Source organism: Rousettus aegyptiacus, unplaced genomic scaffold, assembly GCF_014176215.1.
Source record: "Rousettus aegyptiacus isolate mRouAeg1 unplaced genomic scaffold, mRouAeg1.p scaffold_m13_p_4, whole genome shotgun sequence".
Classification (NCBI taxonomy): Eukaryota; Metazoa; Chordata; class Mammalia; order Chiroptera; family Pteropodidae; genus Rousettus; species Rousettus aegyptiacus.
This window is the reverse complement of record NW_023416307.1, coordinates 45,697,217-45,714,410: the sequence shown is the minus strand read 5'-3', so window position 1 is coordinate 45,714,410 and position 17,194 is coordinate 45,697,217. Positions and strand designations below refer to the sequence as shown.

General features: G+C 36.7%; 1 protein-coding gene across 6 annotated transcripts in view; it reads right to left on the bottom strand.

Annotated features, from left to right (window-relative positions):
• Positions 1 to 17,194, bottom strand: part of LOC107505912 (interleukin 1 receptor accessory protein) — a 182,334-nt gene that overhangs the window by 115,340 nt on the left and 49,800 nt on the right. The window contains exon 1 of one of the 6 annotated variants that reach the window (XM_036218691.1): positions 4,549 to 5,429. The exons of the other annotated variants lie outside the window; for them this stretch is intronic. Coding sequence (XP_036074584.1) covers positions 4,549 to 4,603 — 55 coding nt within the window. The 5' untranslated portion in view covers positions 4,604 to 5,429. Of the gene's footprint in view, positions 1 to 4,548; positions 5,430 to 17,194 lie in introns of those variants that run through there. 6 annotated transcript variants of the gene reach the window in all.

Here is a 17,194-nt window from a genome sequence, read left to right as displayed (position 1 = left end):
GACTTTGAATGAGAAGCATAAAAACAAAGAGTAAATCAACAAGTTAAGTATGGGCAAGTTCTAAGGCAAATATAGGAATGTCAGACATTAAAATTTTAGCAGGAACCTTAATAGAAAAGCACAGAGCATTAGGATTGGGCAAAACAGACATGATTCAAAAAAACTTTGATACCCACTGGCTTAATTAATTCATTTAAAAACTATATACTGAGCATCCTATCATGTACCAAGTACTAAAGCAGGTGCTCAGGATGCATTTGTGAACAAAACACAGGTCTCATGGATCTCACCTTCTAACACAAGGAGATTGACAATATGTAGTCAACATCCTAAATAAGAAAAATATAGAGCACATTGGAAGGTCAATGAGACAAAGAAAAACATAGAACCTGTTAAGAGGGATCAGGAATGAGGGATTATGAGCGTGGGAGTGTCAGGAGTAGGAAATTTTAAAGAAGGGTAAGTCCCTGAACCATTATACACCTCAGTTTCCATATTCAAAAAATGAAGCTTATAATAGTACAGAGCAGTTAGGAAAAATAAATGAGCTTAGGATATAAAGTACCATAGAAACTGAAGTTCTATCATTATTATTTTTTTATATCCTTACTAGTCAAACTGTGGTCCACAGCTCGTTATCATCATCAGCATCCCTTGGGTGTTTGTCAGAACTGCAGATTTTCAGGCCCCACCTCCTAAGTAAGTTCAACAAGATCCCTGGGTGATTCCTATGCATATTCATATTGGAGAAATATTAGTTTAAGCCCTATCATTTTGAGTCTTCTTATTTGTAGCTGATCATCATCCTAACTGATAACGTATCCTATTTCATCTGTTATAAGTGGGCTGCTGAATTATTTCTGAGGTTTCATCCACCCCATGAGTCTGCCTCTTTGATTAATATTTATATTTAAAAATATATTGCTTTTTGTTCTTCAGTAAAAAAAAATATATATATATATATGAATATAGACATTTTTTCTAGCAGTGTCTTATTAATAAACAATCAGTTTTCAAAAACATCTACAAACTACATTTCCTAGAGTATGACTTAAGTGGAAAAGTATTAACACTTAATTTTTTTTACTCAGAAAAGAGCTACTCACACAAATGTTTAGAAGATGTTGCTGAAATTTGATTGTTGTCAACTAAGCCATCAAAAGGAGAGAGAGAAGTTAGGGATGGGGGAGGAGAGCTGGAGCGGCTGTGAGCATCCATCAGAAACCCTCATGTTGCTTGTACTATTCAACAACACTGAGCTAATAACTCGACAGATGGCTTTCCTGGACCAGATAATTAGACATACCTTACTCCCACCGAAAAAAGGGAGTTTTCTTAATTCAGTAATTTGAAGAAAATATGAAACAGTAAGTGGTTGATAGGATTTGCCACATAAGGAAAGAATTCCAAATTCAGAAAGCAGGAGGAAGTAGGGGTAGAATCCACAAGCTACAGCTTCAGTTTTGCAAGGTTGTTAAGAGTTATGTCCTAGAAAAAGTTTTATTCCCAATTGTGTACTCTTCCTCCCATCCACACTGGGCATGTATCTTTATATCATCCTGCTATTTCATATCAATTAGAAAGGATAGGCCTGGCTTGTTAAAAATAATAATTTGGAGCAAGTTGTTACCAGGCAAATGTGAAAACGAAGAAAATAAAAAGGAAGAGGTGAAAAGGGAAAATAAATCCTCACGGATGAAAACAACCAGACCTATGAAGTTTAAATTCAGAACATATACCATAGCAGGTGATGCTTAAAGTTAGAAAATCCAATGACCTAAAAAGATGACTTCGAGCTGGGGTCTTTCAGAGTCTAATCACAGGACTGACACTCTAGGATCTCTGAAGTTTGTTTTTCATTCGATACCTGCTACGTGGAAGTTCCTCTCTTAGTTCATGAACATGAGTGTCATTTTCTACAAAATTTTCCTGAGAACCTAAAGAAAAACCCTGAGTTTTCTAGAGAACTGAATATTTCCCAGGTCTAGAGGGGCTGCTAAAGGTCTGTAAGCTCTTTCTTGGTCTCCATCAAGTCATTTCACAACTGGTCATTGGCGCTCCAACAAAAAGAACTGTAATCATCGTGTTAATGTCTAAGAAGAGTCCAATAGCCACCCTTCCTGCTGCTGTGCATAATAAGAAAGAACAAGGAACAGCGTCATCTAATAACCACCTAAAAAAGACTCTGTTTCTTTCATCATAGTGGCAGCGGGGGTTAGTAGGCTAAAGAATGGATTCTGGGTGTGCTGCCTCTGTACCATGGCTCCATTTTTTTCTTTAAAGAAATCACTGTAATGAGCATCCTCGTGTGGCTGAAGGGAATGATTTTCTTTGCAGGGCTATTGTGACAATAAACAAACTGGGTTATGTCAAGTGTGGCAGAGTACCCTGGGACACTCTAAGCAATCATTAGCTGGTTTTATGGTCCCCCCCACCCCCGCAAGCAGTCTTTCCCAATCCATGATTAAGATGTAAAGAACCAATTACTACTCTCATATAGTAACCAAGAAGTCTTCGCTCTCTTTATTTTCATTATTACATAATATTTATTCAGGGTCCTATGAATACTAAGGGCTATAGAAACACTATGTAGGAAAAAAAACCTGGTCTCCGACTTTGAATTTCCATTCAAGAAATAGATTATCAGCACTGGAAGTAAAGATATTTCACACCTCGTCATAGAATCCCAGAACATATGGGGCTTAGATCTAGTTGTAGCCTTCAGTTCTGGTAGGATAGCTAGTAATATCCCCATTCCACACGTAAGGAGAATGAAGCTAAGAAAAGATAAAAGTAAGGTCTGAGAGATGTGCCAACAGTATATGATGAGGGGCTGGGGGTGGGGGGACTAAACCAAGTCTCATATTCTGAAATCCCTTTCCTTAAGGAGCACACAGTTCCTATTCTCTGAAATCTTGTAATCCCAGTTCAAATCCTTATTCTGACACTTCTTAGCCCTGTGAATATGTACAAGTAAATTAAATACTCCTGTATGCCAAAGAAGGCTGGTTGGAAAATTAAATAAGAGAATGCTTTTAAAGGGCATAGCAGAGAGCTGTTTAGTAGTCCTCAGTATTATTATTACAATCTCCTCTTTCTTAATTCCAAACTCATTTTGGCCAATTTCAAATTTTAAATGGCCCCACAAATGTTGATAACATTTAACCTGTGGGGACTCACTTCTAATATAGTGTTTGAGGGTGCTAGACTACAAAAGTTTTTAAAATATTTAGAACAACCCTCTCATTTTACAAATGAAGTAACTAAGCCCAGAGAGCTAACTTGATGAATGACACAGATCTCACAAGTGGTAAACATAGAATCATTTCTTTTCAATCCAAATGTCATGTTCTTCTTACTATAACATCCCAGTAAAATATGAATTACAAATACATATCTACACAAACATCTCCAGTTGATACTGGGAATGTAAAAACTGCAACAGTACATTTCCCTTAAAAATAGAGGTTGAAATAGCTCCCCACTCCTCAAAAAGAAGGAATGAAGGAAGGAAGAAAGGGAGGGAGGAGGGCGAGGGAGGGAGGGGAAGGAAAAAAGGAAGGAAGGAAGGAAGGAAGGAAGGAAGGAAGGAAGGAAGGAAGGAAGAAAGGAATGAAGGAAGGAAGGAAGGAAGGAAAGACAAGACAAGACAAGAAAAAAAGAAAAGATAAGAAAAGAAAAAGTAAACACAGAAAGATTGGAACAGAAAACATTAATAGTGAACCATAGAAGATAACTTGGCATGTGTTCTATGTGATCAAGTCAAACAAGTATCCTTCTCCTCTCTGTTATTTTACAGGTGAAGAAGAGGATACATGGGTCTTGCTCTTGAGGCTAAAAGCAAGATGGTAGCAATGCTGCCTATAGGTGTGGCACCTGGAAAGAAGAATCCTATACCCCAGTTTCTTCATATGTAATAGTACATGAAACAAAATAAATTGCTAATAAAAGTACCTACTTTATATAATTATTGATAGGGTAAAAAAATCATTTACAAAAATATCATATGCTCAGGTGGAAGTAAGAACTTCATATAGTTTAGCTACAATCATGTGTTGATTTTTAGAGAAGACAGAATTAAGACCTAGAAAGAAAGCAAGGGAAGTGAATTGTTGTGTGTTTTTGAGTTTTTATTCCATATTATTAGAGTCAGGGACAGAAAATCTAAAATTAAGATTTGAGCTCCAAAATTTAGAAAGCAGGCTAAGCATGATTTTATTAATCAGCAAAGGCAGCTCAAGCAAACGCTTTTCCATTCAACCACATGATGGAAATTTAAAACCCTTCAGGTACTCAGTGGGTCTCCAGACCTTCCATCCCCACAACTCATTTCCCAATTGGAATGTCAGGGAGACTGATTCAGTGAAAGTACATCAGACGCCTTCAACTTTCAATTAGGAGCTATATGATTCCCCTGCCTCAAAATTTTCAGCCCTATTCTAGGCAGGACTACAAAGTCAAAGAGTGCTGTGTGAGCCTTACCAGCAACCTCCCCAGCAATTCTCAGGAAATTGCCTAGAGTAAAAGGGTGTTTGAGATCTTCATTACCTGCCAGAGGAAGAGATGCAGACTTCAATCCTGCCATTGCATTTAAGCAAAGCATCACCTGGGAAATGCCAGTGCAGTCTCGTTCAATTTTAATAATGTGTCAAGCATGTAGATTTTTCTTGAAGGCTAGTGGTGACAAGCAGAAAACAAAAGATTCCAAGAGAAAATTGGGTGAAGCAAGCATCAAAAACTGAGAGCATGAAGAATGGGCTTTGGGGAAATGTCTGGCAGTGAATGATGATGGCGTGGTAGGAAGAACTCATGAGGTGGGAGTTCTGAGTGGGTGGGTTTTCAACAGTCCAGCATCAAGAGAACAGTGATGGCTCCAAGAGGTAAATCAGGGTCTTGGGAAAATAAATGCCAAGATGAAATCATGGTCCAAGCTTTTGCATATTTCAGTCACCTATAATCCATTGTGCATCTTAGAAAACCACTATAGGTTGGAGCTGGAAGGGAGCTTACAAATCATCCAGTTCCCTGATACATTATACAGATAGTCTCTAAAACCAGAGGGGTGAAGGAATGTCTGAGTGAAAGCCTAGGTTAGTAGCAGAGGCAGGATGAAAATTTCCAGATTCCTGGTTATCTCCTCCATATCACCCATGACTTCTACCCATAAAACGCACAGAAGAGAGTATACACTACACTCACATCAAGCTTTGGTTTTCTTTCTTCCTCGTATGTCAGAGGTTGAATTTTTATACCTATAGTAATGTTCAGCTTTTTGACACACTACAGTCTTCAGGTGGAGAAAATTTGCCTCTTACATATTAATTGTTGAAGAGAAAATAGAAATTACAAACCAACCTTTCTGAACTCCAGAGTTCTAAAACACAGGAAGAAAACAGGAGAAGAAACTTTTCATATATGAAGCAAAAGCAGACACTAAAGAAATCAAATGTATGATTGCTCATATAATAACTTTGTTATTGTCAGCCCTCTTGCACATGGTACACACATTCCTTCTTTATTCAAACTCATCAGGGGGCTATACACCAATGTTCTGCCCCAGAAAATATAATTACCATAAAGTAGAAAAGTGAAATTAAGAGAAATAGGTGCTCGATCAGGAAAAGGGTCTGTGGGTTTGAAGTTATACATGAGGGCTTTTAGAAGTTTCGTGGTACAACTATAACTATCTAGGTATATATCACTGGGGTGTGTGTGTGTGTGTGTGTGTGAGAGAGAGAGAGAGAGAGAGAGAGAGAGAGAGAGAGAGAGAGAGAGAGAGAGAGAGAGAGTGTCAGCCCAGCACACTCGTCTCTGGCTTTCAGCCTCCCAATGCTATGGTTCCTTGCCTCATGGGGAGACTGATAATAAAGGTGGCTAATTAGAAACACTGCATTTTATGACTATACTCTTAAGGGAGGAAAATGTTCCAAATTCATCACTTGGGAATCCTCACCTTATTCCTCCGACCACATACCAACAAAGATTACAAATCCATAATTGTTAACAAAATCCACAGTAATTTACATTTTACATGGCGGTTTCAGACTCATCATATTCTTGGATTACAGAGGTTGGAGTGTTGCCTTACTTTAGTGTTTGGAAACAGAGACTCAGAGAGTGACTTAGGAAACTCACAGAGCTATTAGGCAGCAGAGCTCTTTCTGATTCCAAAACCAAGTCTTCTCTCAACCAATCCTCTCAGGCTCTCTAGTATCATACTCAGTCCTTTGGTTTCTGGATTGGAGACTTTGTATAGAATTCCTTCACACTGAATTCCTTCACAATTTCATTTGCACCGATCCTGCATGCTACTAAGTATCTCAAACTATGTTCTTTCCTTCTGTCCTGTTGCAAACTAGCTATTGAGCCTTTCTTTGAATATAAGGATTCTCTTCTAGACAGATATCTTTATACTTCCTTGCCACTAAATATCATTCCTGAGGTATGTCTTGTAGTATTTTCTGTGGAGAATAACAACACAGAGTCAGATGACCTGATTTCTTGTCTTAGCTCTGCCAGTTTGATCATCATCATTATTATTATAATTACCACCACTACCACCTAATGTTGAATGCTTTCATATGCCTGGTATTAAGTGTTTTATATTTATTTTCTCTTTTAATTCTAAGGATAGCTCTTTCAGATGGTTTTATTGTTGTCTCCATATAACAAATGAGGAGCATGAGCCATAGGTAAGTTAAAGTATACCCACATGATTACAGTGCTAAATTAATTGAACAAAGAGGCCATTGGACTGAGGTGAGCTACTAATTAAACAGCCTACCTGGGCATACCAAAATCTAAGCCTATAATGCTTCAAGGTCAAGACATGAAAACCTAAGGAAATCAATTATATCAATTAGGCTTTCTCAATGAATGATCCCTTAAGATTTAGCCAATTAAATAATGTCCTTGCTTTGCTTCCTCCTCTGCTCTGTAAAAGTATTGCCCTTAATTCTCATTGGCAAGCGCTCCTAACCACCTCTAGTTTGATGTTACCCAATTCCAATAGATTTTTGCTACAATAAACTCTAAGAATTTTTACTATGTCTTAGCTTATTTTTTAACAACAAGTGAGAGAGATGGATTCTAACACAGATCCGCCTCATTCCAGAGTCTGAAATTTAACACTGACTGTGGCCAAATAATTTCCCTTTTCTTGGATTTGATTTTCTCAAGAAGATAAAACAAGATGATCTCTAACCCCGTCCATCTCTAATATGACGAGATTATAATCAATATGAATTTCAAGAGTGCTTTTTCAGCCTGAATTTTAAAAATGTAAAAGCAAGCCAATTTTTTTTTTTCAGGAAAAAGAGTAAGGCAACTTTGGGTGTGTAGTAGTTAATAAGAAATGGAACAAATTAAGTGCATCTCTTTAATGAGGAAAATAAACTACTTGATTAGCAGTTCTCAGCATCAGAAGGCACATGTCACAGCCAAGAGGCAGTTGGGTAAAACACATCTGTCTGAATTAGACAGTGTCATTTTGTAGTCCTGTTTCCAATGGAGACTCCGAAGCTCTCTTCATGCTCAACTTTCCCTCACAACACCCACTTTTGAAAAGCAGAGGAGTCAAAAATGTCAACTTGTCCTCAAAGGCAGCTCCGTCAGGCGTTAGCCTCTGTCATATTAAGTATAGTCAGGCATGACTCAGCTCCTCCATCAACTGCCTGAGAAGGAGAACATTTCATGCTAGTAGAAAATTACCTTAAGCAGAACAATAGAAAGAATTTAAGGTAGACGATTAGAGCTGGATTGCTTACTCAAAATCAAATCACCCTTTTCCTATCCTAGACAGAAGAGCATAGTCATAGTCAATAGGGAAACAAAACTGCATATGCTTAAAACACATCAGATCATCCTGTCACCACCAGTTATAACTATCAGCTCCTCAGACACCTCTCCTGTCTGAGTCACAAAGAAAGGTGAACTGTGGGTTATGTCATGTCCTTCAATCATTAAACTTTCAGTGAAAACTACTACATGCAACAGTTTATAACAGGCTCCAAAGGGAGGATAAAGATACAAGAAAGACATGGTCTCTGCTCTCAAAGATCTCACTATCTATACAGGCAAACAATCACAATGCAAAGCAAAGTGAAATAAATGATAAGAGGGCAGCAGTAGCTCTTAATTCTGTGAAGGGTATGTGTATATGTGGGGGAGGGGAGAAATTAAATGAAGGCTTCACAGGAGAGATGGCATTGGATTTAAAGCCTGAAAAAATTAACAGAGTGAGTACTGACAGATACAAGGGAAGGAGTCCAGGCTGGTGGAAGACTTTAAGTAAAGGCAGGGAGGGTCAGAGAGCCATGACCAGTCCATCAGTCAGCTGCGGCTGGACCACAGGGTGTGGGATGACTGAGTTGAGACTGAAAATGGGAGACTAGGGTTACACAGGCTAAGAAATTCATACTTTATCTTGCTAGCAACTGAAAGCCACTGATGGTACTTGAAGAATGAAATGATGCATATCAGTGATAACTATGACAGAGATAAAGGCTGGACTGGGAAATATGATTGTGCCCTGAGGTTGTCTGATGAGTCTCGCACACACTTGCAACTCCATACTGTCAAGAATAGCATCTCTTTATCCATTTTTCACCTTTGCTTTTATTTATACAAACCACAAACGGAAATAAGAGACAATTATAGCATCCTGGGAGGGGAGAGGCAGTGAAGTTAATAGTTTCTGAGGCTACTCTATGGTTATTGGAGTGCAAGACTGTGGTTTGTCAAAATGAGAAAAACAATGCCCAGTGCCTGTTCCTTCTCCATGTCCCACCCCCCATCACCATAACTGATAACATATAGGGCTATAGAGGGGGCAGCCATTTGATTACAGTTTCTGAAACCTAATTGCCCGGATGTTTATTGATTCTCTCTTATGAAAGCTGTCCTCAAAGTATTTTACTAGCCAGAAGCCTCAATCAATGGCAATGCTCTGTAGAATAAAACACTGTCTATATATTCCTTATGGCATTCAGATCAATATTCATAGGGGTACAGGTGTTTTAATACCTGAGTTCTCTTTCCAACTACCTAAAGGCTCCTTGTTAACAAGACAATTGTTCTTTTCATCTTCAAGGTTCCACTTGCCTGAAAAAGTAGAAACTCTCTGTAAACAGTCTGAGCAGAGAAGACAATAGTTGTAGTTCTGATGATGCTCCTGGGAACAAGCCTTTAAAATAACTAGAAAAATTAATGGTTGGCAAAGACAAGCCACAGATGACCAAAATATATATATATATATATTAAATCACAAATCTCATAAAGGACTTATATGAAGGATATAAAGAACTCTCTAAAATGAGTAAGAAAACGAACATTTTGAAAAAGGGACAAAGTACTTTGAGACATTTTTTCAAAGAAGACATAGAGATAGTAAATAAACATATGAAAAGATGTCCCAAATCAAGTCATTAGATAAATGCAAATTAAAAGTCACACTATATACTACTGCACACTGATTAAAATGGCTAAAATTTTTCAAATGGAAAACAAGTGTTGACGAGGATATGCAGCAGCTGGAACTCTCACCCACTGATCGGAGTTCCCAATGAATTCCCAATGAAGTACAACCATTTTGGACAACAGTTTGACGTGTGCCTATTAAGTTAAACATATACTTATAATATGACCTAGCAATATCTGTTCTAATTATTTACCCTGGAGAAATTAAAATTCATGTTCAGACAAAAGTCTGTACACTGATGTTTATAGCAGCCTTCATCATAAATGCCAAAACCTGGATGCCAAATGTACTTTAACTAGTGAATGAGTGAACAAACTGTGGTAAATCAATACAATGGAATACTACTCAGCAACAAGGAATGAACTTCTGACACACTTGACAATATAGATGTATCCTAAGTTGATTTTGCTAAGTGAAAATGAAAGAAGCCCGGTTACAAATGACTTCAACCTGTATGACATTCTGGGAAAGACAGAATTATAGGAACAGAAAACAGATTTGTACTTGTTAGGGGCTTAGGGTGGAGAAAGGTTGACTCTATAGTGGAAGCAGGAGAGAAATTTGGGGTGGGATAATGGAATTTCTTAGCATTTTAATTACAGTGGTTGTTACATGGTTTGCAGGTGCCAAAATTCATAGACTTGTATACCGAAAACTGAATTTCACTATATGTAAATAAAAGAGAGAATAAAAAGTAAATAAATTTTAAAAGATCAATGGTTGTGTAGAGTAAACATCAATCCAAATAATTCCAGCCTCTTAATTAAAGATTTGGCTCTACTTCATTGAGCATTCAGCTGGCAGGGGACAGGTATTCAGTTGTGGACCCACTCTGCAATACTTTTCCCCACACATCTCCAAGTGGTCAATTCACACGAATCCTCCAAGACCTACCTTACACACCAGCCATTTAGATATGGCCAGCTGCTCTCAGTTTAAAACAATTTCCTTCACTTCTAAACCACAATAGATGTTTCTCTGGACCTCTATTGTAACACTAACCACTGTCCTTCCATAATTGATATTTGAGGTTATAGGGGATCCCCAGCTAGTTTCTGAGTTCAAAGAGAGGGTTTGGGTCTTGGTCACCCAGTACAGTACCCAGTACACACAGTTTGGTGGATATTTGTTTATATAGAGTGGAATGAAGAAACTCACTTTAAAAACGGAAATCAATAATTGCACAGAGATAAAAGTCATTGCTTCCTCAGAACTCCTGATATACACTCTCATGCTCTCCTATACAAAATAATCTCATAGTTGATGTAAAGAATGAAATTTTAGCCATTTATTATATCCATTCATTCATTGAGTATTTATTGAGCACCTAATAAATGCAAAGCCTTCTACTAGGCACTAAAGATACAAAAGTGTCTGTCCCCATAGAACTTACATTACAAAAAAGGTGACAGATATTAAGCAACTAATTAACTAGGTAAGTAACAAGTAATTACACAATTAATAACTAAGTTGCTATTGGAAGGAGTTTAATGAAAAAGAAGTATAGAATAATATGAAAGAGCAAGGATCTTACTGAGCCTGAGTGTTTGCAAAGAAGGGAGGGGCAAAACTCTCCGAAGAATTGCCTTTTGAGCTGAGTGCTGTAGAATGAAGATATGAGGGGCAAAGTTGAGAGGAAGAGTGTGTAAAGGCCCTTAGAGTAAAAAGGAAACACCATATGTGAATGTCTGAAAAGATCTTAGGGAGCTTCATTGCTAGAATCAAGAAAGAGGAAAACAAAGAGGTTGAGGTAACAGGAAAAAAGCTGAACAGAAACGGTGATATAGGCCACTGCAAGGAATTGTAAGTTTATTCCAAGAATAATAGGAAATATTTCCAAGATTTTCATCAAAGGAGAGACATAATTTAATTTATCATTTTAAATACATAATGCTGGTTGCCACATGAAGAATAAATTGGAAGAGGCAAGAGTGGGGGAGGAGCTAGTAATAAAGTTACTGCAAAAAGTCCTAGAGTAAGATGGTGTGGCTTGGACAGGTGATAGTTAATATGGAAAGAAGCTGACAGACCCACATGAAAGAAGGCCTAAGATGGACAAATGAAAAGTGCAAAGAAAAAGAAAGGCAACTTGTTTCAGAGGCTCTTGAACCTCAAACCTACAGCTTCAATTATAGAATCTGAGAGGGCTAGACTCAGAAAGAACTAAACAATTTTACAGATGAGAAAACATAGATTCAGAAAGGTTATGTAAGAAGCTCAAGGTCACCCAGCAAATTACCAACCCAAGGTATCAAGATCTTTTGTGTTCCTCGTGTTATGTCTCATTTATACTTTTTAAAGCCTAATTCAATTCTATTTTATTCTTCATTTTTAAAGCAAAAGCAGTAATGGTTCCATCAATGGGTCATGGTGAGTAACAGGGACCCTGAGACATTTAGACAAAAAGCACAGGACACCGTAAGCAGCATAAAGATAGAAAACAGGACCTATTTTGTTCACCACTGTATCCTAAAGCCTGTCTTATCAAAATATTTCAATAAGTGAATGTTCAGTGAGTGAATAAATTTTATTTTGCAATTATATTGAAAAATAATATACATCTCAACTAATTTAGAGTTACTAAAGGTAAGGAAGTGGTAGGAAATCCTGAGACCGAAAATTGGTTTTCAAGCAACCAATTTTGAAGAATATATGATACTTGCCCTTGAATTCGTAGGAAATTGATAAGTAAACTGTCCAAGTAAATTGATGAGTAAAAAATAATAACAACAAGCAAAACACATCTAGAGCAAATAAAAATTCTTTTGGGCAAAGGTTTAATGGCATTTGGAAATGTGCATTCTTGTGGGCTAACACCCAATTTTGAATGCGAAAATACCAAACCTAATCTTATAATACAGAGAACCAGCTGGTGCTTACCCATACGCTAGGTGTGTGGTGTCAGTTTTCAGGCTCATCGGACAGAGCTTCTGTTTCCTTACTTGCTTTTGCTGATTACAGAAAAACTTGAAATATATCCATAACAACTCGGTGAGGTAGGGCAGATATTATCATTTTCATTTTATAGATAAGAACAGAGAGTCATATGGAGCCTAGGTGTGACTTGAGTCTAGGATACTTTTTTCCTCTACACTATATATTATGAATTATTGAAGGCATTTTCTGACCCAGGACCTTTTCTGAGCTCCCATATCACTGAGATTTAAATTTGTTAGACTAGCAAAGAGGAAATGCTCAAATGCTCCTCTCTTGGACCACAGATTAAGAAGCTGAGTCCTGGGAAGACCTCTGAATTCACTATGATCTCTTCTTTTTTGATGCAGTGTGTTTTGCCTTAAGAAACCAGACTGTAAGGTGGCTATGTTATCATAACCAACCTGAGGCTTATCTGCTATTCAATATTTCAAAAAAGACATTTACGATGGTGCAGTCATACTTCAGAAGACAGTTTGGCAGTTCTTTGAAATATTAAACACATACCATATGACTCAGAAATTCTACTTCTAGGTATTTATCTAAGAAAAATGAAAACATATATATATATATCCATATGTACACAAATGTTCACATCATCATTTTTCATGATAGACAATAAGTGAAAACAATCTAAGTGTCCAACAATAACTAATGAATAAACAATGGAACATTGCTCAGCAATAAAAGGTAATGAAATATGGATACATGCCACAACATGGATGTATCTTAAAAACATTAAGTGAAAACATTATGCTAAGCTAGTTACAAAAAGCCACATATAATATGTTTCCATTTCTATTAAATGTCAAGAATAGGCAAATCTATAGAGATTGCCTAGGGCTGAGGGGTAGGGGAGAGTGAGTAGATGTGGATTGGCAGCTAATGAACAGAGTTTTTTTTTCAGATAATGAATATATTCTTAACTTAGAGTGTAGTAATGGATAAAAGGCTAACATGACTGGTTTCTATTGCTTTCAACACATGGAGACTTTAGAAAACATATAAAATAAATGATGTCTTTACTAATGAAAGGATTGGGATCCTCTAGGTCTGCTAAGAAAAAGAATAATGGGACTAGAAGATAAAGGCTTGAGTCTTGGTTCTTCTGTTTGCTATCTCTATGATTATGCATGAGTCATCTCAACTTTCAAAGTCTCTTCTTCCTGATCCATGATATGGGAATAATGACATACTTTGTCATTTTTCTAATGGTCAAATAATGCAAACATTTTAAAATTACAAACTACTATATGATGTCATTCACCACTATAATGATTAGTCGCTACAATGATGATATGAACTATATCTGACACAGGTAAGCCCAACATGACATATGTTTGTTGCATAGAGATATGAAGGAATACTGACAGATGAAGGAAGAAGTGCTTATTTGTTTAATGCATGTATAATCAATCACACCTACTGTCACTGAAATATTGACAGCTGGCTGGCTATACTCTGTTGCACTGTCTTCTTAAAAAATAATAATAATAAAATAAAACAAACCAGAAAATCAACAAACATGTTTAAATAAACTGATAGAGTAGGCAAGAATTAGGGGACATAGGTTCTATTCAGGCTGAGTATCCAGTATTAGCAAACTCTGAAGCAGAGAAGTGGGGACTCACTGATTTCAACCTCCAAAAATTGAGATGGCTAATGTTTATTTTCTTAACATTGCAAATATCAGCCCAATACCATAAAATACCAGCCCAATACCATCCCAATACCATAAAAATGTTTGCATATATTTTTATCTAGTATTTTAGGGTTTAATTTATTTTTATATTTAAATATTTAATTAAACTGATATTTGTTTGGGAATATGGCATAAAGCAAGAATGAAATTTTATTTTTAAGTAAATTATCCAAATGTCCTAGTATTTAAATACATCTTTTCCCACTGACTGTGGAGGCTACCTTGGGCAGCTGCCAGCTGCAGAGTTGGCTTCTTTTCTTTTCCAGATTCCTGTTTTCACTTCAATTTTGTTCTCTAAGGACTTCTTACCAACACAGCAATTCATTTTAAAAGACACTTACTTTTAAATGCATCATTTCCAGATGCTTTACAGTAAAAGGGTCATTTAAGGGACCTTGTCCACCATACTGAGAGAAACTAAAATCTTCTCCAATATATTTCCCAAATGGCAACTAGCTGAGACATTTAATAAGCTGTCAAGGATCTGCTCAAATCCTTTCAATAACTTTTTGTTGCAGTGAAAGTAAATATAACAATACTCTTACTATGCACTGGATGCTGCACATCCTCTCATCTCATGTCCCCTTCACCCTAATTCTTGCAGGTCCAGCAACATTGGCGGCATGGTCCTTATAGTTCAGGGCCTTTGCACATGCTACTCCACTGCCTTTAGTCTACTTTGCATATAGGTGGCTGTTTCTCACCTTTCAATGGGATGTACTGTGCATCAGCATAATGCCTTATAAACAATCTTCACAAAACTTTTTAATGTATTTATTTATTTCTTTTACACTGTCCTAAACCTTCCCTAAGACTGTAAGCTCCATAAGGGTATAGATCATGTCTGTCTTGTTTACCAATAAATATGGGCAAGTATAGGGTCTAGCACATACCCATTTACTACAAATTAATGAATGCAAAGTGGCTTACCCCTCTTTATACTCCTTGTGGTACGAATCTTTGCGCATAACAGGTGCCCAGAAAACATCTGCTGAGCTGGGTTTCATATGTAATTATAAAGAACCAGCCTCCATAAATGTGGAGGTTATATAGATCTTTGAACTGTTTCTTCTCAATCATAAAGGTGTGTTTTCAAAATAAAAGAGAAATACTTGTCATCCTTGTGTGATAAAAATATCATATGCTTTAAAATGGATGTTTAGCCCATGAAAACAATGATTTCCTGAAGAGGACTTGTGCATTAATCCTCAAAAAATTTTCAGGTTTTCAATTCTGGAGAGTCCACAGTGAGTGAAATAATATATGTATGTATAAAGTAGTGATAATGTCCTCAGCCCAATCTTTTGTGCACTTGCTGAATCCAGGTAATGGTTATTCTAGCTGTTTTGCTTCCACATACATACACAAAAGTGACAGCTTCTGAGAAAAATAAAACATTCCAGCTCCCTCAGAAATAAAATGGAACTTGGAGTGAAACCACCATCAAATTTCAAAATGTACACTAATCACTGCCAAAGTCTAACAGAGGAAAAAAAAAAAACTTGTATTTTTAGACTAAAAAGAATTGTCTAGAACTATGCACTACTGGGTACCAAAAAAATCTCTGAGCCACATGTAAACATTATTTGCTAAGTCTGTTAACATCTAGGAGGAGGGACAGAGCCTGCTGTAGCTGGGTAAGAACAAAAGACAGGAAGTTACAGTTAGTATCTCTAAGCCACATGGGAAGTCAAATGAGTAATGCCAAAACAACCTTGCAGCATACTAAAGTTAATAGTTTGGCACTAAACTCAAACACACTGCATCTGTACTGAGCCATCTTTCTTTTGCCCATCCCTTATCTTGTCTAGAACCGATTTTCTTCAGGAGATTTTGTATAATCTTGGGAAAATGTATATAACCTGAATAGATGCAAATGAAGTGCATGGTATATCTTTCAGGAAGCTTGAAACAAATCAACCTGACATTGTATTTGCAACATAAAAAAAAAAATCACATCCTCCTGTTTTTTTATTTGGTTGAATGTTTCTTTTCAAATGTATAATTCCATTTTATCGATTATTGACAGACTGCTTTCACTGACATATTTGGAAAGTGGAGTTTTAATTATTAAGAGTATAGTGAAAATAGCATGCATTTTAAAGTCAAACAAGTATGCGAGTTTATAACTTAATAGCTATAGTAACCTATTAGGTTAATTTAACTTTTTAATTCACTTTTCTAAATCTGGAGTTCCTCGATGGTAAAGACAGATTAAAACACCTATCTCTATATTATGGGGATGTTCAAAAATTTATGTAACACATATATATCATTCAGTTAGTGTTATTTCCTTCACATTCTTTCTTTTCTATTACACACACACAGTCCACTATAGAATTATTACCAATTTACAGAGAATCAGAGTAAAAGAGATTTAAAGCCATGCTTAGTTTCCTACGATCTTCCTTTAGTAATTAAAAAAAAATTCAATATTGCATAATGCTTCATGGCTATTATTGCAGTCATCAATTATCACTGCATTGTAGATGAGAGGAAGGGCCTTTTTAATAACAGGATATTTAGAGCAATAAAGGTGAGATAACTAAGAGCTGGCTTTAACAAAGCAACCAGGAAAAAAGACCTTGCCTTCCTTCACTTTCTTCCTGAAACCCCCTTTAGTATATCTCACTAACATTATTTCATGCAATGGGAGGAACTCCTCCAACGCTTATATCTACTAATTGCTCTATTCACAATGTCCATGATTTCAATTTTTCTCTAGACAAAGCTACATTCTCCTCCTAGGTCTCCATATAAGCTGAGTTTCTACTGAACTTCGAACAATACTCTGCTACCAGGAAAGATGTTTCACAGCTCAGTATTAATTGCAACAACAGCAGATAATTTCTGCCTTAGATCTTATGAATGCAAGGTGCAAAAGAGAAGCCAGAGTCCTATATTTTTGCCTGCTATTTTCTCTTCCTTCATTATTATGAAGGCCATGCACAGTTCTATGTCTCCACCATCTCTGTCTTACACTTCCTCCAGAATACAAGTATCCTAGCTGACAGAGCATATCCTTTGGCATGCTGATGACTCTCACAACTGGAGGTGCACTAGATATAAGGAAACCTGTA